The sequence below is a fragment of the Doryrhamphus excisus genome, chromosome 1 (genome assembly GCF_030265055.1).
Source record: "Doryrhamphus excisus isolate RoL2022-K1 chromosome 1, RoL_Dexc_1.0, whole genome shotgun sequence".
Taxonomy (NCBI): Eukaryota; Metazoa; Chordata; class Actinopteri; order Syngnathiformes; family Syngnathidae; genus Doryrhamphus; species Doryrhamphus excisus.
Window position 1 is genome coordinate 16,009,482 of NC_080466.1, and position 27,921 is coordinate 16,037,402.

At 38.3% G+C, this 27,921-nt stretch overlaps 2 protein-coding genes and 1 long non-coding RNA gene across 6 annotated transcripts in view; 1 reads left to right on the forward strand and 2 right to left on the reverse strand.

The window, feature by feature from the left end:
• Positions 1 to 27,921, forward strand: part of LOC131122958 (uncharacterized) — a 61,054-nt gene that overhangs the window by 1,558 nt on the left and 31,575 nt on the right. Inside the window, exons 2-6 of the long non-coding RNA XR_009128677.1 lie at positions 369 to 473; positions 2,520 to 2,549; positions 16,379 to 16,525; positions 18,096 to 18,217; positions 20,916 to 21,008. This is a non-coding gene — a long non-coding RNA (uncharacterized LOC131122958). The remainder of the gene's footprint in view (positions 1 to 368; positions 474 to 2,519; positions 2,550 to 16,378; positions 16,526 to 18,095; positions 18,218 to 20,915; positions 21,009 to 27,921) is intronic.
• Positions 11,597 to 18,767, reverse strand: LOC131122332 (epidermal growth factor-like protein 6). Of its 3 annotated transcripts, none has more exons than XM_058065388.1 (8): positions 18,638 to 18,767; positions 18,001 to 18,313; positions 16,345 to 16,463; positions 15,296 to 15,388; positions 15,090 to 15,212; positions 14,348 to 14,482; positions 13,161 to 13,295; positions 11,597 to 13,083 (listed from the first exon to the last, which is right to left on the reverse strand). In XM_058065388.1, exons 2-8 carry the CDS (start codon positions 18,192 to 18,194, stop codon positions 12,830 to 12,832), a joined length of 1,053 nt encoding a protein of 350 aa, XP_057921371.1. In that variant the 5' UTR covers positions 18,195 to 18,313; positions 18,638 to 18,767; the 3' UTR covers positions 11,597 to 12,829. The 3 variants fall into 3 exon arrangements, with proteins under 3 accessions (XP_057921371.1, XP_057921379.1, XP_057921362.1); XM_058065396.1 differs by having other exon boundaries at positions 15,153 to 15,212; positions 16,345 to 16,466; XM_058065379.1 differs by having other exon boundaries at positions 16,345 to 16,466.
• hhip (hedgehog interacting protein) overlaps positions 25,436 to 27,921 on the reverse strand; it is a 48,516-nt gene continuing 46,030 nt past the window's right edge. For both annotated transcript variants that reach the window (XM_058065310.1, XM_058065331.1), the window contains exon 13: positions 25,436 to 27,516. In XM_058065310.1, the coding sequence (XP_057921293.1) occupies positions 27,320 to 27,516 (197 nt within the window). In that variant the 3' untranslated portion in view covers positions 25,436 to 27,319. The remainder of the gene's footprint in view (positions 27,517 to 27,921) is intronic.

The window sequence follows — 27,921 nt, forward strand, 5'->3', positions numbered from 1 at the left end:
CACATTTCAATGGAAAACAAAATTTAGATGGGAATGCAAAACATGCATCTTCAGTGACATATTGCAACCTTGGGCTTTAGGACGTTTGCCACCAGCTGCTTATAATGATCTGCCTTGTCGTTCCCAAGGAACTCGGATGTAAAAGTCAATTTCTGCTACCATTCATGAAATTTCTCTACATGTCTGTTATATTTTGTCCACTTCCAGGAGAGAGATTTCATTTTTTCCTATGATTATGAACTTGCGTCGCTGCACAACAACAATGCTACAAAGCATTGTAGCATTTGTGGCATCCAAAGCGCATGGCAACCCATTGTGTGTCCTTCACTGCATCCTTCACCGTATCCTCCTCTGTCTTTCCCATTTAGGAAGCTTGGAGCAGGGCCTGTCTCCAGCCAGATGGGGGCAGGGGGTAGAGGCACGTTGACCGCCCCCCCCCAAAAGAGCTTCCGTGATGACATCAACTCTAAAAGGTTTAAATGCCACAATCACCATGACCGGCACACATGTGACACCCACTCGCTTTCCCGGCAAAGGTCGGACACATTTCCAAATGGTTGGATGATGGCATGGTGGCCATGTTGTTAGGGTTGGCTGCACAGAGACAGGCAGGAAGGACCAATCATCATTAATCGTGTTTCATGAAGTTTGTTTGTGCTTTTTTGTGGACTCATTTTATTAGTGTACAGCGCCCTTTGCCCCATGTTGCCAAGGAAACAGCACGAGTATCTTCACTTATGTAATGTATACCAATTTTTGACAAAAAAAAATCAGAAAAAATTTGCAACAAATTCTGCCTAGCAAAAAATAGCCACGCAAATGTGTCATAAAATTTCAGAATGTATTTGATTATGATGTATCATATAGTATAGGTTTTTATAATTATATCTCTGAGGATTACTACATAATAAAACAATTAAATAAAAACAATTATCAAATTTTTTGCCTTTTTTTGAACAATTTTCATCATATTATGTGACTGCGAAAAGAAATTTACTGCTACGTGTCGCAACTAATAAATTAATAATAAATTTAATTTATAACGCACTTTACATCAAATGAATGTTCTCAAAGTGCAACAGTTACAATAAAAATAAAATAAAAGTTAACAGTAAGTATCACAATAACAGAATAAGAACATCTAAAATCAACTAGCTAGAGGTTGCTAGTTTTCCAGACATAAAAATGTGTTGTAATGTAATTTTTTTAAAAAGGTTATCTTCCAAAATGTAAACAAATATTATACTAATGATTTAAAAAATACAAATAAAAACACCACAACCACAGTTGGTAAATGATAGTAGATTTTGCTGGAAATGTATTATTATGCATTCCATATTCAGGGCTCTACGTTAAAAACAAAAATTACTTGCCCATGGGGAATCCTTAAGGTGAGAACTACTTGCCCGAACTTGCCCCATGTAAAATGAAAAGACTGCCATAATGATATCATATATCAATATATGCTGATAATTCATCAGATAATAGTACTGATGCATTGTATTTGGAGGAATGTCTGAAAATTTGTGGAGATGTATGTTAACATGGCAAGCCATGCTACCTTACACATGGTAGTCGTAGTAAGCAGTGATATTTATAAGTTGTGCACCTCAATGAAACATTTGACACATTTGTGTACTAGTAAAGTGTTTTTAATCCAGAAAAAATGCTCAATGGTCAAACAATAATTTGTGAAGCAAAGGTGAGAAAAATACACAGAGAAATGAAACCGCTAGGTTTTGTAGCTTGTGCAAAATCAGCACTTGGTATTGGATCTAATGGGCGGTGTTTCATTGTGACCACTTCAAATTGTCACAGCAATGTGATTCACTCACCTTTGCCATCATTTGATTTGCTGCCGCTAATAAAATACTTGTTTAGGAGGCACTGGTTCATCACTTTTTGGTGTTTTCCTTCAGAAGTTGTTGAAGAATTAGATGATGTTGGCAGGGACGCCATGATAGATGTTTTCCTAGTAAAACGATCGCTGATTGGTTGATCGCGAACAAGAACGGGTGTGGGTAAAACGCGGATTGTGGATTACGGACCGCGGTCTAAATAAACGATTCTGATTGGTCCATTTCAAGATTTGCAAGGATTGGTTTGCAAATTACCACCGGAATTACGCAGTCCGTGTTTTACCAACACCCAACAAGAACCGCTTTAAAAAAAACTCTTGGCAGTACGGCATGCTAAAGTGCACTTGCCCGACGGGAATATTAATGATTGGATTTACTTGTCCGAATTTTGTTTTAACTTGCCCCGGGCCATCGGTACAACGTTATTGTCGAGCCCTGCATATTGTATTACAATATAATGTAATGTAGTGTAGTGTGACGTAGCATAACTTAACGTAGCATAACGTAACGTAAACTAACATGAGCGTCACATGAACATAACGTAACATAACATAACAAACGTAACATGTATAATACGTATACATTACAATAATAATTACAATAATACATGTAATACTGTATAATGTAAATATGAAAATCTTCAATTTTTTTTTCTTTCAGAAAAATACGAACATCACGCAGCATTTGAAGGTACGTGTTTTACATTGGTTAGTTATTTTTTTAGTTTTTATGCTGAATGACTAAACGTGTAATCTGCAACACAGATCAGATTGGTGGACAATGTTGTATTCTCCTTCATCCAAATCCTATGTAGTAAAATGAGACACCCTTGGGAAATGCATTTACACCCTCAGCATATATACAGGGGCTATGGAGGGAGGGTGGTCTGGCAGTCCCGGGTGGTGGGAAGCATACTGACAGCAGCTGTCACATGTCTGCTGCCCGACTGGGACAACAAACACACACAGCTGCCATTCTAAACAGTCATGACACAACTGGGGTGGTAAGATGCTGAGAGGGGCGGTCGGGGTCTTCGGGGGCAATGATGGCACTAAGGTGGTTATATGGTAGTGGACCTGTATCTTTATCTCACAAACTACTCTAGCTTTGAGGTATTAGTAGCGTACAGTTTATAGAGTATTTTGGATGTTGTTGTGGGGTCTTTTGTGACCTCTTGGATGAGTCGTTGCTGTGTTCTTGGGGTCATTTTTGGTTGGCCTGCCACTCCTGGGAAGGTTCACCATTGTTCCATGTTCCGGACATTTGTGGATAATGGCTCTCACTGTGGTTTGCTGGAGTCCCAAAGCTTTAGAAATGGCTTTATAACTTTTTCCACACTGATAGATCTCAATTAATTTCAGTTATGTTGACATTTTTTCACAGGTTTAAAATAGTTTTAATTTTTTTCCTCCCTTTCTGTTCAGTTGTGTTGTTGTCGTGTATATACATGTATATAAAATACAAAATAAAGTAATACAAAAGTGTACTTCAAAATAATAAACATTACAATTATTTTTTCAAGCCAATCTATTGTGCATAAGTGGCTTTTTAATGATGTTCTAACTGCAATACATCTTAATATTACATTTGTGGACAACACACTTATGTGGGAACTGTATTTTAAAATTGCAGAAAAATACTGTAATATGCATAAAACAAGTTTTCAATCAATTTTGTGGGCCACTTATGGTACATATAAAAGTATAACACGAATGAGTCATTACATGGTCATATAACTGGCATTACTATTTCACTGGAGGGGGGCGGGGGGGTGGGGGGGCAAAAGAGATGGTGTGATAGCGGGATGACGTCACCCAACATTAAAATGATCCCCGAGGTCACTGTGATGAGGTCATGTGACCAGGGCAGATGTATTTTAAAGAGGAGACGGGGGCTGATGACATTATCGTATATGGAAGGAATCCGCTCACTTATGATATTGCATTACTCAGAAATGCCAGGTCGTCCTTGTCCTGATTGTTGATGGCGGGATTGGGGGTGAGGCACCCATCAATCAAAGGTCAGAGCACCATCCTGATCATGAAATGGATGATTTTTTTGAAAGATCATGTGATCAAAATGCATGTGGACATTTTTCTTACCTTGATTTTGTAGGTTACACTTCATTTGACACTTTTCTATAAAATATTATGTGCAGTGACGGTTATCTGCCATTTAGTGGCAAAAACAATCATTGCAAAAAAGCCACTCTTCTGCAATTAAATTGTTTTGTATACGTTTTAACAGAAGCTTGCTTTCAGGGCCCCGTTTCAAGAAGCAGGTTCAACCAACTCTGGAGTCTAACCCTGAACTCTGAGTTGATCTACTCTGAGACAGGAAACTCTGACTTACGGGTTTCAGAACAGGTGATTTCAATTGGTTCAATCAACACAGAGTTTGTTCACTCTGAGTTAAGCGCGTGCACCACGACTTTAAAAAGCCCTGATCAATGGAGCCCCGTTCCCTCGATTCACCATGGCAACGAGTGAGAAGAAAAGATCGTCATATTTCAGTCCTCTGGAACTGGATATATTAATGCGGTCATACGGCGAATTTGAAAGCGTTTTTAAAAAGAAAAGCAACATTGAAAGCGTTTTTAAAAAGAAAAGCAACACGGCTGCAGCAGCGAAAGAACGCGAGTCGGCGTGGGAGAAGATTACTGCTCGAGTCAATGCGTAAGTTTAAATTTATTATATACATTCATGTAATCACAATAATATTAGGCTACAGATGCAAACAAGTAGAATAGTGTTACAGCTACAATTTATGTCACTTAGATGTAATCCCACCGGCGAAAAAAGAACGTGGAAGCAGCTGAAGATGAAATATAAAAACATTGTTCAAACAGGTAAGCCCTCAGCATAACAGTCAGGGTGCCTCTTTTTAATCATGTTTACCACTAAATATCATTCAGCGGCTGTTTCAGTGTGCATTATCTCCAACATAATATTGTTTTCACACACATAAATGTCCTCGCCTGTATACAGTTAAATCAGACATATGAAAAGCAACATCTAACTTCTACTCAGCCAACAGAAAGCGGGCATCTGCCCGCAAAACTGGCGGAGGACCACCCCCACCACGTCTGACCGAGGCAGAGGAGCTGGCCATGAGTCAGACTGTCGGGAGGCCAGTCGCAGAGGGGATCCCTGGAGGAACCTCATCCTCGGACATGATTACACAGGAGCCACCAGCCTTGATAAGATGCAATAGGCCTAGGTCTCAAACTTCTTTTGGGCCTATAGTTCAATGTTAATTTCCCTTTCATGTGTTTTTCTTTTGTCTCAACAGATTCTGAAGGCGTACTTGGTCTAGTGGATCCATGTGCCACTTTAACTGTAAGTAGCCAATAGTCCAGAGATTATGCCATATTTAAAGTATAGCATAGTGAAACACAACACTCTAAACAGGATGATGAAGATGATGGGACCACAATGTCTGCTGCCTTCTCTGTGGTGTCTGAGAGGAAGCCTGAGAGGCCTACAGAGGTAAAATCTTGATGTTACTGATTTCCTCTCCATTCACATGTGTTTACATGCTTTTGTGGATTATAGTGACTTTTAGCCTACACTGAAGTATTAACGGATTCTTATCCATTTTAGCAGAGCATGGCTGGGCAGCAGGAAGAGGGTCCCTCAACCTCCACAGCACAGATTGACACAGTGAGATACGTATTCAGTAAATTCCAGAGGTTAATTCAGTGGAATTCATGTGCAACTGTATAATGTCATCCTTATGTGTTCTCAGCTACCACTAAAAGAAATCTACAAAGTGCATTTATTAAAAACAGTACAAAAAACAGAAAAAGAAATGGTGCTGCTGGACCGCCAGATAACTAAAACGGATCTGGAAATTGAATTATTAAAACACAAGTTAGAGGTGGGTGCATGGTCATAGGTGAATTGTGTTGATGATTGTAACAATTAAAAAGTAAGAAACCATTTTTTTTTTCTTATTTGTAGGAAATAAAGAAGACCAAATAAATTTTTTTTTGTCTTTCTGTTTATTTTACTGCTGTTGGTGATGGTGATTATGAAAAACGACCAAACTGGCTTTAAACACGCGCGACAATGAATGAATCACACCGGAGACAGAAAGAAACTCGAGGTTCATTGAAGAAAACCTGGTCCCGACCAGGTTATGTTCACAGAGTCTGTTGCCATAGTAACTGACACCGAGGTTAAGTTACCTCTCTCTGTGAAACAGGCTGGAGTTACTCCTCTGTCTCTGGTTTGACTTACCTCCCTTTTTGAAACGGAAAACTCAGAGTTTCCCTCATTTCAGGGTTAACATACTCCGAGTTTTCACTAAACCTGCTTCGTGAAACGGGGCCCAGTTCATCATTACGCCTCTATAAAGTAGAGTGTTGGCGTCCTCTAGTGGCCAGAAACCATCACTAACAACAATGAAGACAAGACAAGTTTTTCGCGCCGCCCTCCGGTTTGAAATACTAAAGAAAGTGATAGCATTTATTCATTTATCTGTACTGTACAGACTGAACCAGGAAAATGCAACAATAGGGAGAGTATACATGCATATTCAAGAGTCAAATTGCATGTTGAGTACTATAAATTTGTACATGTTGGTAGGTCTGCATTGAAATGAAAGCCCCACTATTTAAGAAGCACCGGGTTAATGTTTCATAAATTATGTATATTATTATTATTGTTGTTTATGTATTAAATTTTGCTGTTTTATTATTTTTTCTATAGTTTGATTTTGTTATGATATTTTTGTTATAATATTTCTAATATATATAAAATATATTATTTTCTAACATCATATAGGTATTAGTCACTTTGCAATGTTATTTATAACCATAAAATATGAATCTATTTAAAAATGTTTTTAAACATTTTAATTTGTTTTACCTTGGATTATGACTTGTGACTTAATTTTAGTGTATCAGTGTTTTCTGAGCATTTTAAAACACACTTTTGAAAACATTTTTAAACAATTGTCATGATTTAATAATTTACAATAATTTACAAAAAACTTACAAAATGATGCAAAATAGTGCAAAAACATAATTAAAAAAAACAATTACAATTGAACAACATTGCATCATTCCAATATTATTTAGAATTTGTATATTTTTTAAAAATCAATCTTTAATTATTCAATTATGAATTGTGACCAAATCATATTAATTCCTATATATTCATAATATATATAAAATAATGTTTGTAGTACATTTTTGAAAGTCTTGATTTAATATATTTAAAAAATGTAACAATGAAAATATTTAGAATTTTTTTTATTGGTATAATTTTTCTTTTTTAATGGCGGATAGTACAAAAATATATTGAGCGATGTGAGCAGGTGTTCCTAATGTTGTGTCCAGTGATTGTGTGTACATCCTGTAAGTATCCACAAGATGTCAGTGTTGTACCTGAGAAAATCAGCTCCATTGAAAGTCCAACAGTCTTGTGGCAGACGAGAAAAAAAATCTTTGATTGGAAAATCCAACCCTGGACTGAACAAACAAAATGTCAAATTACTTTCACATTATTGTCGTCTTAAGTACAAATAAAAAATGGTTCAATGGAGGAGCGGCGTAGGAGTCGATAGGTCAGAATGAAAACGTCAACAATGGTTCACAAAAAGTACCATCAGTGGTGTCTGTGGAGTTTTGGGGTTGCTGGTTCCATCTCAGGTTTAGTTGAAGTGGGCGTTGAGCTTGGGTTTGTGCCCAGGCAAGCATGCAAGTGTTTATAAGAGACTTGAGTGCATAGTCAGCAATGATCGTGTTTGTGTGTCAATCCCTCTGACCATAAGTGTCACAACAAGGATATCAAACCCATGAACGTGATTGGAGAATCACTGCAAAGCAAACAATCCGCCAGAGGAGGTTTGGAGTCATGAGCGGGGTGGAGTAGCGGCCAGCCAGAGTGCACATGAAGGCAACACAACACCCCACCGACCATGTTCTATCCCCCAGCTCTGCCACTGGGAGATCAGCGCTAACTGACAGGCAGTTGGCCGCCGAGTGAGTTCGGGGTCCTGATGAGCTGCCAGGTGGAGAGGGAGCTCCCAGGCGGGCCCTCGGATGGGGGTGGGTGCCAGCATGGCGAGCCCCGTGGGTGGGCAGACACCTGAACTGGCAGGAGTGGAGGGGAAAAGACATAAAAATAGGCAATAAACACTAGGACTATTATTTACCATCCTTATGCTTTCAGTACTTCAACGCACAGAAAAGACCGGGTAAGGGCATTTAGAGGGGCAGAGCATTTATAATGCCATCGGCAGTACCGGGTGTGCTTTGAGAGGGGACAGACAGATTCAAAAGATATATAGAATATACAGCAATATCTGCTGGAACCTGGTTGGAGAACTTGGGGATAGACAGAAAGAGAAACAAAACTCTTAGTGCTTAGTTTACCTTGAGAGGGGGACTGACATACAGAGGGGACATCCAAAGACAAAAGGGGAACCGATATGACAGCAATGGAGCGTGGTTGGAGACAGCAATACAGGATACAAAAGCTTCGAACCAGAGACAACAACATCACCTGATTGTCCTCTTTTTTGCATGGTTTAATAGGGGACGGGCAGAAAGAAAATACAGAAGAAAAAGCAACAGTAGTGTTTTAGAGCTAAAAGAGGAAAAAATGAGACATCACTGCCCTTTTTTTAAAAGCATAATTTTAGAGGGGACAGACAGAGAGAAACTGTAGAAGAAAAGGTAACAGTAGCATTAGCATTTTGGATTAAAATGGGACTGACAGAGATAAAAGGGGACAAAAATGAGACATCACCTGCTTGTGCCCGTTTTAGTGTAGTTTAAGAGGGGACCCACCGAAAGAAAATATAGAACAAAAAGCAACGGTAGCATTTAAATTTAAAATAGGACTGGCAGAGATAAAAGGGAACACAAATTAGACATCACCTGCTTGTGCCCATTTTACTGTCGTTTAAAAGGGGACAGACAGAGCCAAAATATAGAACAAAAAGCAACAGTGGCATTTCAGTTTCAAATGGGAGCAACATACATAAAAGAAAACAAAAATGAGACATAACCTGGTTGTGCCCGTTTAAGCAAGGTTTAAGAGGGGACAGAGAGAGAAATAAAATACAGAATAAAAAGCAACAGCATTTTGGTTTTAAATTGTACTGACAAGGATAAAATGGAACACAAATTAGACATCACCTGCTTGTGCCCGTTTTAGCAAGGTTTAAGAGGGGACAGATGGAGAAAAAAATATATAGAATAAAAAGCAACAGGAGCATTTTGGTTTAAAATTGGACTGACAAGGATAAAACGAAACACAAATGAGACATCACCTGCTTGTGCCCATCTTAGCATATTTTTAAGAGGGGACAGACAGAGAGAAACTATCGAAGAAAAGGTAACAGTAGCATTTTGGTTTAAAATGTGACTGACAGAGATAAAATGGAATAAAAACTAGACATTACCTGCTTGTGTTATCTCTGTTTTAGTGTAGTTTAAGAGGGGACAGACCGAGAGAAAATATAGAAGAAAAAGCAACGGTAGCATTTTGGTTGAAAATGGGACGGACAGAGATAAAAGGGAATAAAAATAAGACAAAAACATCACCTTCTGGTTGTTGCTTTGTCCTAAACGAAGAGGGGACAGACCAAGGGAAACTACAGAACGAAAAGCAACAATACAATTTTGGTTTAAGAGGGGAAAAACTGTGTGAGAAACAAAGTAAATAGAGAACGAAAAGCAATAACGACAAAAGACACCAATAACATCAGCCATAATGCTTGGTTTAAGAGGGGACAGAAAAGTCGTTTGCATCAGTGGTCGTTACAAACAGCGGAAGTGGCCTCGAACTTGAATTGCTTGGCACTGGCAAAGAGTGAAAGCGGAAACACGGGACGTTTGTTCTCATGTGGAATTGGTGCACAAAGTCAGAATAAAGCAGTGGCGCTCTCCAAGAAAAGAACCCTTTGGTCCCGCTCACTTCCCTTCACCTTGTCCTGAGTGGGGCATTCCACCATAGCTTAGCTGGAAATCTTTCCTGTTTCATCAGGGATTATCCGGCCCTGAACAAGGCAGCACGGCTCTCATATTAAGAATGATTTAGGCACAGTGAATTCCGCTCAGGTCAAGACTCCCGCTTTCATGTTTCCGTGTGGCTGTTCCACTTATATAGGAAGGAGGGGAGAACATGTGTGTGTGTGTGTGTGTGTGTGTGTTGGGGGGGGCTTAACTGTGTTCAAGCAGTTCAAAGTCGTCAAACATGAATTAAGGTCACTGATAAACGGTAGCTTGATGTTTAAATGCCTTTTGGTTCTTGTGTATGTGTATGTGTGTCTCGGAATGACAAAGTTCCTGTTAGGGTCTCACACACACACGCATACACGTATGTATGTATGTATGGAGGCCATATAATGTGATTTAAAAGTGACTCAGAGGGCACGGCTGTGTCTAAGATAACAGGAAGCTTTGATTATCCCTGTGACCAAATTGGCTGCAGCGGGTTACTTTTAAGAGGCTTTTTTTGATTTGATTTGAGTTCAATTCCACAGCATAGAAAAATAATATTATTTTTCTCTTTATTTTGCTGGGCCTGTGCATAATATTTGAATACATACTGTATGTGTATTTAAATAATAATGATATATAATGTGAATTATTATGTAATATACCCCAATATATGATGTACAACATTATATATTTTCTTGAATTATTTTATTATGTATGTATTATTTTGTATAGATTATTTTGAATTATTATATATAATATAATATATTAATATAATATATTATATATAGTATATTATATTAATATAATATATATATTAATATATTATATTATATTATATTATTATATTATTTTGAATCATATATTGCTGTATAAAAACTATATTGGAATTCAAAAATATTAATATTATTACATTATAATAATAAAATTTGAGAATAATATGCCCCAACATCAAATAACATATCTAGGGATGTCCGATAATTATCGGCCCAATATCAGTATCAAGGCAGATGTCAGATCATGAAAATCGATATTTTGACGACAGAAGATATGTCATGTTACATGTATCGGTATCCGCTGATATCAGAAATTGACATTTGGACAATATCGATTATATCAGTTTTCAGCAAAAAAGACAATATTGGGCATCCCTAATTAAAAAATATAAATAAATATATAAATAAATAATATAAATAATATAATAAATATATATAATAATATAAATACATTAAAAATAATATCATAATGAAAATAGATTTACCGATTTATGTTTGTATCGTCATTTTAATATGATTAGTACAATATATTAGTTAGAATAAGGATATTTTAATATTTTGTTCATTTATAACTTTAATGAAATAATTATAACTAGAATAATTTATAATAATGTAACATTTATAATATTTATAATAATATATAATATTTATAATATTAAAAAATATAATATTATTAAAAATAATATAATAATAATAATTGTGTCATTATTTTGTTTGAATAAGGATATTTTAATATTTTGTTAATGTATAACTTTAATGAAATAATTATAACTAGAATCATTTATAATAATGTAAAATTAAAAATATTTATAATATTTATAAAAATATTAAAATAATAATAATAATTGTGTCATTATTTTGTTATATAGTTTATGCTGTCAACAATATCAAACAGTCATTCAAAAATAAAATAATAGACTATTTACAGCAACATTTGAAATATAAATGCACCCTATTTTTTATCTATATTTTGTTTTTACATAACTAAAGTTGACAGCAGTTTAAGAAAAACATGTTTTTCTTTTTTTTCTCAAGCTGCTGTGCCTCCCCTGAAATCCTCTGGTGCCGCCCCCTCGGGAGAACGGCTGGCCGATATTAATAAAACAAGACAAAGAAAGCAAGCGTGAGCGCAGGATATTAGCATCAATATTTTAGACGTTTATTTTGGCCAAAGTCGCCTTGCGCCTCCTTTTGCCAAAGGTACCGCTCCTCGCCAAAATGTGTCGTGTCATGTAAACAGCTGAGCAGAAAATAACATGCACATAAAAAAATAAAAATAGGGACATTTCCACTGCATCCCGCAATTCACTTGTTGTTTTTTATTTGTTGCTGACATGTTTTGGGTTTTTTTTTTTTGGTTTCTGTTTGGAATTACACCCATCTTGGTGTGAGGTCCCGTTCTGCGAGGGGGGCCTTGCTTGCTGCTTTGCTTTTATCTAAAATGTTTTCTATTTCTGCCTTTGTGGAGACACGTTGTGGAGCGCTTTTGGGAGAAAGAAACCAGGTTTTTCCTGCTTTTCTGAGGGCGAGCTGGGGGATTTTTCTCAGCATTGTGGTGAGATTTATTCGAGGAGGCTGCATTTTTCCCTGATTTGCCTCTTTGTTCTCGGTAAGTAGTTCCAGGTCCCCCCCGACTCACCACACACACATTATCTGAGTGTGTGTGTGTGTGTGTGTGTGTGTGTGTGAGGCGGGCGGTGGTGGTGGGGGGTTGGACGCGATGTGACACCTGCTGTTGGGATGAATAGGGTCAGTGGCAGGGCCCTCCAGCAGCTGCCAGGAGCCCCCACGCAGCACACATAGTGCCCCCTAGCAACGCCGCCCCTCATTACAGTTATTACTGCCACCCCTCCAGAGGAACATCAAAAACAAACTCGCAATCATTTCCGTGCGCTCTTTTCTCCGAACACAGGAAGGACTTTTCCAGACAAGAGATCTTGACCTGTCTACGCTCCCGCTTTCTCGCTGTGTGGTAGTCTGGCCCGGCTGTGACACAGCAGAAGAAGGCGAGGTATGAAAACATTAAGTCTGGAGGGTTGGGCTAGCGCAGGTGTCCACCACCAGAGGGCGGCCTTTTATTGAGAGATTATGATTTTTAAAAAATGCGGAAAAGTACTCGGCTTTGCGTGGTTCTGCTTGTACGACAAGTTGGTCATCGGTCTATTAGCATCAGTATGCTAATGCTAGCTATTAAAATTCCCAAGCGGGTTTCGAGTGTGCCCAAAGTTCAGTCAAAGTTTTTATTTTGACCCTCTCTTGATGAGATTGTAGATGTTAGGATATAATGAGGAGGATCTCCGAGCTCCCGATCTCTTGGAGAGTTTATAATTCAAGTACAACGGGGGCTTAGCGTAGTGTGCGGCTCTCCTGGGCCAGCAGGTGTTCCCGTTGCCCGTGTAGGTCTTCAAGCACCGACAGGTGTACGAACCCTCTGTGTTGATGCACTGAGCGTGGCGGCTGCACCCGTGGGACCCTGTCAAGCACTCGTCCATATCTGCGGGGGGAGGGTACTGTTATGACAAGAGCTAATTGTTACATACGTAGTGTTGCTTTAAACTTTAAGACAAGCACCTCGGCATTGAACCGAGCCCTGCAGCGTCCCCATGACAAAGCCCTCCTGGCACACGCACGCAAAGCTGCCAAATGTGTTCTTGCATGTCCACCGGAGCGGGCACACGTCGACATGGTGCTGGCACTCGTTTATGTCTGCAACGTAAAAAACACAACACAGTAGGGGTGTGTATTGGCAAGAATCTGGCGAGACGATACGTATCACGATACTACTAGGCTCACCATACGATATATCACGATACTGTTAACAAGGCGATATTTCGGGTGCCATCACAGTGACTTTGAATGTTGCCCAGGCACGCCCAACAACAATTACCCCCCCCAAAGACCCAAATGACTACCTTGACCTTGACGGCAGTGCTTTGAAGCGAAAAGTGCTTTGAACAAGCAATGACCCAAAACACCCAGAACACGTCTCCCTCGGGTGGACTATAAATGCCTGATGTCTCCTTCCAAATTCCTGACATTGACCCCGAAAGTAAATAAAAGTAACGATGGACGCATTCTTGTTTACAGGCAGCTGGAGGGCTACTTTTTCGACATAACCTTGAGGTCAGAAGCCGGGCAAAAGGAGTACAGTCGTCCCTTGCTATCGCCGTTCCAATATCGCACGCAGTCACTGATTCGTGGTAGTTAAAAGTAGTTAAAAAGTAGTTAAAACATTATTGAAAGATAAGTAATATGTAATATTCTGCATCAGTAATGTTACATTGATGAGACACAGCATTGAGTTGTCCTCACGTTCTGTGCGGAAGTGGTAAGTTTTAGCTTATTTAACAATGTGAAAGCTAAGTAAGTAGCATGCATGCTAATGCTGAAGCCGTCTCTTGTGTCCCTCGAGTGGTCCTGTACTTCTGTAATGGCCGATGAATGAAGTAATATTGGAAGCAACGTGTGTCTACTAGACAAGTACATGAGTTCCTTTTAAAACGTACTGCAGTTGTGTAGCATTTAGGTAAATATGTTTTTCTCTCGGTTTCAAGGATTGTTCCCAAGAATGTCCCTAATGGTTGTGAGACTGGGGACAGGAGGGGTGGGCGGGGTCGGTGGGGGGTGGGGGGGCATCATTACAGAACAGGAGTTGTCTGTGATGTTGGATCACCTTGCTGGACACAAGGCGTCAGACACAAGAAGCAGACAATTCTGCTTCGTTCTATAGGAAAGCGTTTTATGCAAAGTTGAGGTACCTGTACAGGTTCTGTTGTCCGGGGCCAGGTGGAGGCCGGGGGGGCACAGACAACGCACCGTTCCTGCTCCAGTTCCTCCTCCTGCAGCCATCTGGCAACCAAACTGGCAACGCAGGGAAGCACATGTGGTTTGTCCTGGAAGACACACAGGCAAATGTATTATCTTATTTATTTTCATTGTATTTTTTGAACCTACACAAACTTAATATACTGTTTATTATTTTTTAATCATTTTTGAAAGTGGCTTTGAACTTCAAGTTAAACATCACCTTTTTCCAAGCACCGCATTGGCCATATTTGTGGAGTGTTTAACGGGGAAAGACAGAAAGAACATTAAAGCTTGTATCAATTTTGCCAGAAAGCATCTTCATGATGCCCAAGCCCTTTGGGAAAATACTTTGTGTTCTGACGAGACAAAAGTTTAACTTTTTTGAAGGCGTGTGTCCCATGACATCTGGCGTAAAAGCTAATGCCCTGTTTCAGAAAAAGAACATCATAGCAACAGTAAAATATGGTGGTGGTAGTGTGATGGTCTGTGGCTGTTTTGCTGCTTCGGGACCTGGAAGATTTGCTGTGAACTTTTTGGAGGGCGTGTATCCCATCATAGCAACAGTAAAATATGGTGGTGGTAGTGTGATGGTCTGGGGCTGTTTTGCTTTTTCACACCACTGTAGTTCTTGCAAGATTGTATTGAAGTGCCTATTAAGGTATCAGCATGTTCTATTGAAGAGGCAGGACTCACTGGTGCAGGTGTGTTCATCTACACTGAGCGTGTATCCAGGCTCGCAGTAACAGCGATAGCTACCTTGCGTGTTCATGCAGCGCTGGGAACACGGTCGTGCTGACAAACCGCACTCATTCGCATCTGGATGCATGAAACATTATTATTATTTTACCTCTGAGCAGCAAATTCAATGATGATTATAAATAAAGGACAACAATAACTACCTTCATCACAACGAGGCCCTTGATAGCCCGCTCGGCATAAACACTTGTCCGGTGCCACACATTGTCCATGAACACAAGACTGCTTGCATAGTGCTGTGGACAACAAGTTAACAATCACAAAATTAGCATGCTAGCATGATTTTACTGGTATGATAATCACATTAGTTATTGGTAATTTTAGTCCAGACTAATTTGAATATTTTTACTTTATTTTAAATATTCATTCATTTTCTGCCGCTTATCCTCACATCGCAGGGGGCCAGCCAATCACAGGGCACATATAGACAAACAACCATTCACACTCACATTCATACCTATGGACAATTTGGAGTCGCCAATTAACCTAGCATGTTTTTGGAATGTGGGAGGAAACCGGGGAGAACATGCAAACTCCACACAGAGATGGCCAAGGGTGGAATTGAACTCGGGTCTCCTAGCTGTGAGGCCTGTGCACTGACCACTGGACCGCCGTGCAGCCTAAAATGATAACATTCATTCATTTTCTACCGCTTATCCTCACAAGGGTCGCGGGGGGATGCTGGAGCCTATCCCAGCCGTCTTCGGGCAAGAGGCGGGGTACACCCTGGACTGGTGGCCAGCCAATCACAGGGCACATATAGACAAACAACCATTCACACTCACATTCATACCTATGGACAATTTGGAGTCGCTAATTAACCTAGCATGTTTTTGGAATGTGGGAGGAAACCGGAGTACCCGGAGAAAACCCACGCATGCACGGGAAGAACATGCAAATGATGGTGCGATTGAACTCGGGTCTCCTAGCTGTGAGGTCTGCATGCTAACCACTCGACCGCTGTGCAGCACTTTATTTTAAATATGTTTTTTTTAAATTAATTTCATTGAACTGTTTGTTTGTTTTTCCCACTGAAGCCAATAATTACATAATTTCTAATTTTACAATTTTATTAGCGTGAGTAGTAGTAGGCTATTATTTTTTAATATATATATATTTTATATTTAATACAGAATAAACTAAATATGCCACTGGTTGTGGTTCAACCTGATAACGATTGGTTGTGACTTACGCTGACAAACGCCGCTCACGTTCTTCCATCCCAGGCAACAAGAAGTCGTCTGCCCATAGCTGCAGATCCCAGGCTGGACTTGACCCAAAGGAGGCGCCCCCACCGTGTCCTCATCTGATCTGCTGAGGATAAATGTTATCACAGCAACGAACGACCGAGTGACAAAATGTCTCCAGCCCGCGTAAGTAGAGCGCTCTTTGAAACACTCTAGGGAGGAAAATGTGAAAAAAATGCATTGTGCATAGGACATATCCCTGTGGGACGCCACACATATTAACATGCTTTACAAAAACATGGACCTAGTTTGGGTATTATCAAATGTTGACAAAAATGTAAAAATCAGTCGAAAACTGACTTTATTCTTTGTGGGATGCTTGTTCAACTGATTTATTATTTTTTGTAAAGAGACAGGCGAATGTTCTAAACTCCTGTTTCCATGCCGGTGTCACACAAAGTTGGGACTAGCGACTACTTTCTTAGTCGATTAGTCTGAAACCTGTTTTGATTCGGTTACTCGACTGAGCAAATCAATATGAACCACACATAAACAGTTAGTAGTTTGGTCCGCAAAATATCGTAAAAAGGTACAGTAAACCTCGGATATATCGGATTCAATTGTTCCCACTGGTTTTGTCCGATATAAGCGAAATCCGTTATATGCGCATACCGTGTCCGTTTTACGCATATATCGGATTTATATCCGGTATATGCGTAAATCGGATTTTATCCGTTATAAAAAGGCACTTCCTTGACTATGTTTCCAATGTACCTGGACTGGGCAATGAAAAGAGACGTAAGGTAATGAGAATTTAACTTTATTGGACTCTGAGCATAACAAATTGTTAATTAAGCTAGGCCCTGTTACGCCCGTCAGGCCTACGTTATTTCCAATAGTGAGGTTAAGATCTCATTCAATAAATCCCAGGGTGTTTTCTGGCAGCATTTGCCAGAATAACCCAGTTTCGTCGGCATTAAAAATGTCCTCTGCTTTAAAACGTCTCAGAATGTCAGCTAGCTTCGGAGCGCCACGATGCGGCCATCCGATATATGCGAGGGAAATTTAATGGAAATGCACTGGAACGGGACTGGAGATTTTGTCCGAAATAGGCGAAATCCGTTATAAAATATCCGATATATGCAATGAATTTTTATTGGAAATGCATTACAGAAAAATCGGTTCTTTTTTATCTGTCCGTTGTGAGCGAATTTCCGATATATCCGAGTCCGATATATCCGAGGTTTACTGTACAAGATACCTCAATCGGATTGGGGAAAGGAATATTCCAACCCTGTCAATCCGATTATATGTTCATTCGGATTGGCGCTTTTCTTTCGGAATGAGTTACATACAAAGGTTAAATTCTTTCCGAAAATTAACCACATAATTGCCCATATTTGGGTCCATGTATACGTGGATATTGAGACTGAAACAATAGGGCCTCGGCTGGTTGGACCCAAGTGGTGCAGTCCGATTTCTTTCAATCTTCCACAATGTCTGCATTTCAAACACCCGAAATTAGCATTTAGCATTAGCAACGGAAAACAATGAAATCCATAAATTTGTGTCTTCATGAAAATTCAGGTTTTCCTGGAAACTGAGCCGAATGAATTCCCAGACATAAATAGACTTTCTCAACAATAATGTTTGAGTATTACCTCATCTGATGACGAGCCAGTGAGATAGTAACGAGGTGCGCCATCACCAACAAGACTCGCCGCCCGAATCCGCTCATTTTCTTCCTCTGCCGCAGCTTTTCATCGAAGCCTCGAAGAACATAGCAGCCGCAGATCGTCAGCACGGCGCAACGAGCCACACCTGAGAGCCTAGAAGTCAGTCTGCAGGCGTCCATCCATGAGGCCAGAGGTGTTTGAGGTGAGACTGGGTCTAGTGGGGGGGGTGGCGCCGTGGTGTAATTGCAGGGTGGTGGAGGTGCGCTCACCTGGCAGCACAGCACAAATGAAAGACAACCTGGAAAACACAAAGTACACAAAAAGTATGCTCGGTTGACAGATAGGCAGTATATTTCAGTTAGGTTGTTTGTTGTGCGAGTTGGAGGTAGTTTTTTGTTTGTAGAAGAAATGCCATCTTATGTGAAAAGGTAACCTTTGTACCAAAAATACGTTAAAAACCTGTAAAAATATCAAACCTAAGATAGTTTGACTTGTATTATTTTATTCCATCATACAGTATTTATTATATATAGAATACATACATTCTTAACATGGGGGTATTTTGTGAAAAATAAGGTTTTAAAGCATGTTCAAGAAAAAAATTAATTCATTCATTTTCTACCGCTTTTTCCTCACGAGGGTCGCGGGGGGTGCTGGAGCCTATTCCAGCTGTCTTTGGGCGAGAGGCGGCGTACACCCTGGACTGGTGGCCAGCCAATCACAGGGCACATATAGACAAACAACCATTCACACTCACATTCATACCTATGGACAATTTGGAGTCGCTAATTAACCTAGCATGTTTTTTTTGGAATGTGGGAGGAAACCCACGCATGCACGGGGAGAACATGCAAACTCCACACAGAGATGGCCGAGTGTGGAATTGAACCCTGGTCTCCTAGCTGTGAGGTCTGCGCGCTAACCACTCGACCGCCGTGCCGCCTAAGCCATGTTTTGCAAAGCAAAAATGCACAAAAACATTAAAACCCCAAACTTTTTTTACTGTACAATTTTAATTTTAAGCATCTTATAATATTTTTTGGGGTATGGTAATGGTAATGGTTTATTTCATTTGAACAGAAAGATGTTTATGGCTGTGCTATAAAAAAAAAACAAATTGCAAACCCACCCACACACAATCATTGAAAGGCATCATTCGTGAGCCAGCACTCTACAAAATGAATCCAAAATTAATCCCCAAAATGGAGGTCAGCCATTCATTCCTCCACACTTGGAAATATTGCCTATTCATTCCTTGATGGCGATACCGCCGCAGTGTTTTTGTGGCGACGCCTTCGCCACAGCGCTAATCCTTGTTTTTGGTACACAGGCTGCCAGTGTGCATGCTAATCTCTGCAAAGCTCTGTGTCGAATGGCTGCACCGACGCCCCGTACGCTGTGTACCGCCACGCTCGCGCTATCGCCAGCTAACAGCCATGGCGAGCTGGTGGAACGAAGAGACGCCTACGCCGGCAGCATCTCCTATTATGATCCAAACATTTGCTCTCCTTTCTGCAGAGATTGGTTGTCCTCACAGATCTTATTCAGCATTTTTCATCTCGGTTGCCAAATATCGAGTTTGACTTTTTCATTTATATTTTTTTTTTATATTTCTCCCTTCTCGTCACACGTTAAAACAGGATAAAACCTTCAATTTGCAAACTCCACACAGAGATGGCCGAGGGTGGAATTGAACCCTGGTCTCCTAGCTGTGAGGTCTGCGCGCTAACCACTCGACAGCCGTGCTGCCCTAATAATAATAATAATAATAATAATAATAATTATTATTAGTAGTAGTAGTATTATTATTAGTAATATTATTAGTATTAGTATTATTATTATACTAATAATAATAATAACTACTATTATTATTATACTACTACTACTACTAATAATAATAATAATTATTATTATTATTAATAGTAGTATTATTATTATATTATAGTTATATTGTATATTATTATATAATATATACGTATATTATTATATATTATAGTTATATTATAATAGCAACAATAATATATTACAATACAAAAATTATGAATCATAAAAAATTATTATCATTATTATTATTGGAGCAATTACTATTATTATTATTATTATTATACTAATAATAGTAATAATTATTATTATTAATAGTAGTAGTAGTATTATTATATTATTATAGTTATATATTATTATATAATATATATTATTATTATATATTATATTATAGTTATATTATAATAGCAACAATAATATATTACAATACATTACACAACAATACACAATATTATTAATAGTAGTAGTAGTAGTATTATATTATTATAGTTATATATTATTATATAATATATATTATTTATTACAAACTTTTATCTGTGGTGTACACACAAGAAGTTATGGTCCACTTTTGGATGAATTTCTATTGTTTTTTAATTGCTGGCTAAACCCGGATGGCTGTCACTCATCTTTATCGCCTATCTTGCAATCCATCTGTCAGTTTCAGTGACTAAATGCATATTTTTTATTTGGAAAAATAGTGTGGGTTTCATGCCAGGGATACATAACAGTTTGTGTGTGTGTTTTATCGTATCGTAGTCATCACAACAATATCAGTGAATGTCATTATTGTGTTAGTGCTGGGAAAATATCACTTTTCTGTCTAAATATAATGATTTTGTTTCAAAATTAAAGTTTTTAAAACATACTGTTCCTGTTAATAGTACTTAAATAAAAAAATTACATTTTTTTTTTTTTTTGCTAACCATCTAGTTTGGACATAACCAAATCCTGGGGAGTGCCTTTACTGCCCTCTCTGAACTCTCACCTGGCAGAAACCAAACTTTAATCGTCACCGTAAAGCTCTTTGTTCATCCAGACACTTTTATATGTTCATTTTGTTTTCTGGCAATGCTCAACAGGAAGTGGGAAAAAGAGTAACTGGATCCCCGCCCCACTGGTGTTCCTGTGGGGGTCAAACAGTCTTGGTGGGACGACTCATCTACTTTGCTCAGGTATTTCCTCCATTTATCAGATATCTTTAAGGTACATTTTTTTTGCTTATGTGCACCTGCGCGTATATCAGAACCAGACCACCGTTACAATAAAAACATTCAATTCCCTCCGGCGGCAGCAGCAGGTGCAGAAAGCCACTGGAAGGGAAATCGTTGAGTTTTGTGTCCGTGTAATAACGACTGCAAGCGAACCACCGACTTTTGATTTGATATTCTTGCTACAAAAAAACAAGGAGGGTTTAAACCAGTGGTTCTCAACTGATGGGTGAGGATCCAAAAGTTGGTCGCAATAATGCAATAATGTCTTGATGCGAATGCACCTGCGAATGTTACTGGGCGACTGTCAAGCTAGAGAGAAGAGGAAGTACATCAGCGGAGACGTGCTGTTCATCCGACATAGTTGTAGATATCTGCTGGAGACGAGCGTGCCATAAACAGACTCGGCACTGAAACGGTTGAGATATGCTGGTCTAAAGCATTACAACATCAATGTACTTAAAACATTTCTCTGCGGAACGGCCAAATTTTGATTTGGTTGTTTACTTTCGAAGGCGTTTGGAATTTCAGTTTGAAAGAATGAAGCCATTATGTCATGACTAAAAATAAAAATAAAAATAAAAATAAAAATAAAAATAAAAATAAAAATAAAAATAAAAATAAAAATAAAAATAAAAATAAAAATAAAAATAAAAATAAAAATAAAAATAAAAATAAAAATAAAAATAAAAATAAATTATATTAGGAAAGCAGGAAGTGAACAAATGTAACAGTGACTGATTGTAAAAGTACCAGATGGAGGGGTAGGATTTAATAAGCTTTGCTTCTTCCTACTCCTTTTGGACATGTGGAACTGTGAACTGATTATGTGATGAAAAAATTTTTAAATGTAAAAATGTAATAAAAATGTTTTAATTAATTTTTTTTTTAAATTAAAAAAATAGATGACAACACGCCCTGGTTCTCTCCACACACCGCGACTCACAAAGAAACAAATCCAACAAACCTCTTGTCAATCAGTAAAAAAATAAAAATAATTCAAAAAGCAAAGAAAAATGGCCCATTCATTTTCAATTGGAAACATTTGGAATTGTTGATTTTTTTTTTTTTACTGTGAACTGATTATGGGATGCATTCAATTGTAATCTGATGCATGTTTAAATGAAATGAAACCATTACCATTACCATTACATTACACCATTTTGGATTTTTTTTTCTTTGGGCCCCCATGATAGAAAACCCGTCATTATTAACGGTTATAAATCAACAGTCCGCAACTTTATCGAAAGTTTCACCTAAATATGTCAAATTGTACAAAGTTTTGTAGAAATCTTCATTTTTTCTCTAAACCCGTCCACTTAAGTACTTCAAAACAGCCATTCAAACAAAAACATGTCTATTTTCCAATACATGTCAATGGTCTCTGTCCATGACCCTTGACCCCCATGAAGGTATCGCGTGTATACAATATTACTGCATGCACTTCCAGCCATGTGAGTCCTGCAAATATTTGGTATACAGCCTGGTCGTGTTTACTCAGAGTACTAGGTTACACTGTTTGGGAGAGATAGCCGCACAAAGTCGACTTCCTTTGGGAGCAAAACACGGAACGTTTTCCAAATGAAAAGTAACGATTCACGCAAGAGATAGCGTATAAAGTTGACATCATATAACACGATTGGGCAGTTCCGCTTGATGCAATTTGGAATGCATGTGAATACTGACAACTCGGTGTTGCGTTACTCCAAATATTGTAGTGTGTGTGAGTGTGTGTGTGTGAGATGGAGGGAGTGAGGTGGGTGGTCTGTGCTCACTATCATTAAACAAGCCAAAAACCTCATTGGTATTTTGAGAAGGAAATGAATATGGCCATCATGCGTGTGTGTGGCTGCATGCGTTAAAGTGCTTGTGTACTTCCGAAAATGGGGGTGGAGTGGAAAACCATCAGCCAGAACTCCTTTTCCATTTAAGCATGTTTATCAGCATCCTTTCCAACATGGCTGGAGGGGAAAATACATCATGATCATTAAAGAAATGAACTAGTGAAATAGTACTTACTTAATAATCTTACTTCATCTTAATAAAAAATATAAGGTATACTTTGTATTAAAAAAATTGCGTATGTATGATGTGATTGTGGGGGAAAATTTTATGTATTAAATTAATTTTCATAAAAATTAAATGAATAATTTTATTAAATTTAAATTATTAAATAATTACATTTTATTTAAAATTTAACAAAACAATGTAGCTCTACTTATAACCTCATTAAGATCCAAATGTATAAAAGATAAATTCGAGCTATTTTTCAGATTGTGATCAAGTCTGTACGCCGTACCTCAAAGAAATATCATCCACTTGAATAAAAAAATGCCGCACCTCCAATAGACACCTGGAAGGGAAAATACATTATGATCATTAAAGAAATGAACTTGCTAGTGAAATAATCTTACTTAATAATCTTACTTAATCTTAATAAAAATATAAGGTATACTTTGTATTAAAAAAATGCATATGTATGATGTGGTTGTGGGGAAATTTTTACTTATTAAATTAATTTTTATTCAAATTAAATTAATAATTTTTATTAAATTTAAAATATTAAATAAATTAAATTTTATTTAAAATTTAGCAAAATAGTGTAGCTCTACTTATAATCTCATTAAGATCCAAATTTATAAAAAATAAATTCAAGCTATTTTTCAGATTGTCTGTACGCCACACCTCAAAGAAATAATAATGGAATAATCCACTTTAATAAACAAATGCCGCACCTCCAATAGACACCTAATATTTTGTCTCAGAATATAAAAAATGGCAGTGACAGAGTTAGGCTGTAATTTTGCTTGCAAAAAATACAAAAAATATAAGGTATACTTTGTATTTAAAAAAATTGCGTATGTATGATGTGGTTGTGGGGAAAATTTTACTTTTAAAATGTTGACATTTTTATACTGAAACAGTACTATTATAAATAATAAAAAATACCCTGGATAATTTTTTAAATAATTATATCATACAAATGCATTAAATGGGTAATAAATACAATTCAAGACAAATAGACTTACCCCTTTTCGATGCCTATTCCTCTCTGCAGTTGAGTAAGTACACCTCCAATGAGAAAACATGGTATACTTACCTTTCAAAAGCTTTGCATCTTCAAAATCTACAGGATTCTTGTCATATGTCGATGAAAATCAGAAGAGACAAATATTTGAGACATGCTATAAATTTTAATAGACATATTGATATTTCTGAAGAGAAAGAACATTACCCCCTAAGCTTTATTTACAATACAATGAATAAAAAATGGTCACATACAGTACAATGACAGAGAACTTAAATAATTATCTTATTTGTGTAACTACTTAAATAATGAAAAATGGTTATTCTATTCACACCATGCCGTCTCAGCAGCTACAATGCAACGTTCACATTAAGTGCTAACAAAACAAAAACAAACAAAAAACATATAGACCTTCCGTTATAATTCCGTTTTTGACTCGTTCAGACCAGGTAGACTTGATTTTTGTCAGCAAAAACACAAGTGAGGTGAACAACAAATACATTTCAAAATAAAAGAAAAAACAAACAAACATGGATCTATAACAAATCAAAACCATACTTCAATAAGTGGAGACGGCACTTTAAAAGGTGAAACAGTCATTGGCAGTCGCCGTAGACGCTAACAAACGGTAGCGGATTTGTTCCTTTGACGGTATTCTTGATCGTCTTCAAAAATTATAATGAGGCCGGAAATTATGGATGCAAGCATGTTGGGGAAGACTTTAAAGGGGACCTATTATGCTCAATATTCAACTCTTTGTATTGAGTTGTGGACTCCTATAGAGCAGCTACACACAATAACCTGCACAGAAATTTTTTTTGATTTTCCAGAATCTGCACCTATTCCTTTGATTTGTGCTTCGATCTGTTTGAATTTATCCGCTCTGATTGGTCACACGCCCAAAGTGCTTCCTCACTATGAACCATATAAGGAAATCCATCCCTCTGTGACATCACAAAGAGGCACTTTTACCACGCCCTTTGAAACCCAGCATTTTGAGCCATCCCAAACTTCCAAATACACAAACCTTATCTGAAACTTAGGCATGGCTTAACAACACAATACAACATTCGAACTACATTTATAGGTCAGAAAAGCATAATAGGTCCCCTTTAAAGGAACAGTGCGCTTTTTGTGGAATTGTGCCCATCATTCACAATGGTTGTGTGAAACATGAACACATTTTTGTTCCCTTGACTGTGCGTTCTACGAGCTAGTATGAGCTAACATGAACTAACAATGCACATCATTAGAGATTCCTATTTTTAGCATGTAAGGGCATTTAGATCAACAATACTATCTGCCCCAATGGCTGGACTGGACACAAAAAAAAAAAAAAAAAATTTACCCCCCCCCCCCCCCCCCCAAAAAGCAGTATTCAATTGTTATTGTAGCAGCTAACACAAAAAACGATATTTATCTGGCGGAGTAACACAACGCCTCACTCGTCGCTTGAAGAGTGGATGCCGAGCTCTCAATTTTGCTAGGAAGTTTTTTTTACCTGTTTTACCTGAGGACTTGTCATGTGCTGGAAGACACAGCCTTCCCAATGAGAGCGGACATTGTTAAGTGTCAGCACGGAACAGTGTTGGTAATGCTTTAAATCATCAAAATATGGCAAAATAATCAATGTTTTCAATTTTTAAAATACAATTTTTTTTCAATTTCTTTGAAAAAAATTGAATTTTTTTTTTCAATTTTTCTTTCAATTAAAATATTTAAAAAAATACATTTTAAGAGGGCTTCATGGGCTGCACGTTGGTTAGCGCGCAAACCTCACAGCTATGAAACCCGAGTTCAATCCCACTCTTGGTTAATTGGCGACTCCAAATTGTCCATAGGTATGAATGTGAGTGTGAATGGTTGTTTGTTCTATATGTGCTCTGTGATTGGCTGGCCACCAGTCCAGGGTGTACCCCGCCTCTCGCCCAAAGAAGACAGCTAGGATAGGCTCCAGCACCCCCCGCGACCATCATGAGGATAATTGGTAGAAAATGAATGAATTAATAAATATTGTGTTAGCAATACCATGAGTGGTTAGCAAGCAGGCCACAAAGCAAGGTGACCCAAGTTCGATTCCACCCTCAGCCATTTCTGTGTGGAGCTTGCATGTTCTCCCCGTGCATGCGTGGGTTTTTTCCAGGTACTCCGGTTTCCTCCCACATTCCAAAAACATGCTAGGTTAATTAGCGACTCCTAATTGTCCATATGTATGAATGGTGATCAGTCCAAGGTGTACCCCGCCTCTCGGCCCAAGACAGCTGGGATAGGCTCCAGCACCCCCTGCGACCCTCGTGAGGATAAGCGGTATAAAATGAATGAATGAATAAGAAGGCTTCGTCGTCAAAATAGGTACCTCCCAATGATGTGCATTGTTAGCTAGCTCATACTAACTCATTTTCTTTCATTAGAATGCACAGAAAAGGGAAATAAATATGTGTTCATGTTCCACATAAAGATTGTGAATGACGGACAAAATTCCCGAAAAAGTGGCGTTTACCTTTAAGATGAAAATACGAAGATGCATGTGTGTTAAGTACAAGAACATGAAATGACACAAATGCTTTAGTGTAAAACGGCTTCCTATAAACAGCACTCTCTCCCATATATTATTACACTTACAAAAATAAACCCTCCTCTATCATAACAATAATGCTATATTTTTTATTCTTTTTTGTGTGTGTTTTTTTTTTTTTTTAGCAATGCTAAGTAGTACTTAGTAAGCTCTATTGGGAATATACGTACAGGCCAAGCTACCTCTTCTTCCCTTTTGCGGTTTGGAGTTTCAGTGTGTGACGTGACGGGAAGTTTGTTAGAACCGGAAGTGTGCAAAAAGGTGACGTGTCGGTGTGAGTCCGTGCAAGGTTGGAAGAGTCAGGTTTCTTCTGGGTCCAACGGTCTGCAGTTGCAAAGTCGTGATGACATCACCATCATCATCGCCGTGTGTAGTCTCCAGGTTTCAAACTATGACCGCTCCTTTGTGGCGTGTTATTTTTTATTTTTTTTGTTATTGTCCAGAAAGAGAGCAGAAATGTCAAATCATGTGACTGTTCTGGTTCCGGAGCGAGTTAAGTAGCTTATCGAGTCCAATTCCGACACTTAAAGGTCTGGTGATGGTGGATGAAAGGCAGCTGAGATGGACCATCCGGTGGTTTTTTTTTTTTGTGCGGGCCAAATTAAGGAGACCTCGTTGGAGTCTGCTGGTGTTGCTAGGTAGATTTGTGTCTGGGTTTGAAAGTGGTCACCTCTATACGATGTAGCTGGTCAGGTCGAGGAGGTATGAGGTCATGTCGATGATGTGGTCCAGTATGCCGTCTTTCTCCTGGTCGTTGGGCATGCCCCGTTCGCTCTTCTCACACTGGGCGCCCGAGTAGCCGCTCTTGCACAGGCACTTGTTGGGCTCCACGCAGACGCCGCCGTTGCGGCAGGCCGGTTCGCATTTGGCTGGAGACGGAGACAAAACGAGGAGGTGGCGATGATGTTATGGTCAAGGTTCTTGTGCCAACATAGAAGATGATAGACCGCTACGTGTCCTAGGGTTCCTTCTTTTGTCCTAAAATTTGGCACCCAGGAAAATTACCCATCCATCGCCCACTCCACAAAGGGAAAATATTAAAGAGTCATAATTTTCCAAGAATAATGGCGAAATATTATGAACACCCCCCTGCCGTCTTTTTAGTAGCATCAAGATTAACTAGTAAAGAAAAAATAGACATGTGGATAAAACACATTAAGATATAATAATATTATTTATATATTAATTATATATTATATTTATATTATATTTATATTATATTTATGTTTTATTTATTTTATTTTATATATTTTATTTATATATTAATATTAAGA

Excerpts from the sequence above, each read along its gene's own strand:
- LOC131122332 (XM_058065379.1), bottom strand. The coding sequence starts at position 18,194 with ATGGACGCCTGCAGACTGACTTCTAGGCTCTCAGGTGTGGCTCGTTGC. Across the intron at positions 16,467-18,000 it reads CTGGCTCGTCATCAGATGAG|CAGATCAGATGAGGACACGG; the intron begins GTAATACTCAAA and ends ATTTATCCTCAG. Across the intron at positions 15,389-16,344 it reads CGTGAGCGGCGTTTGTCAGC|CACTATGCAAGCAGTCTTGT; the intron begins GTAAGTCACAAC and ends TGTTGTCCACAG.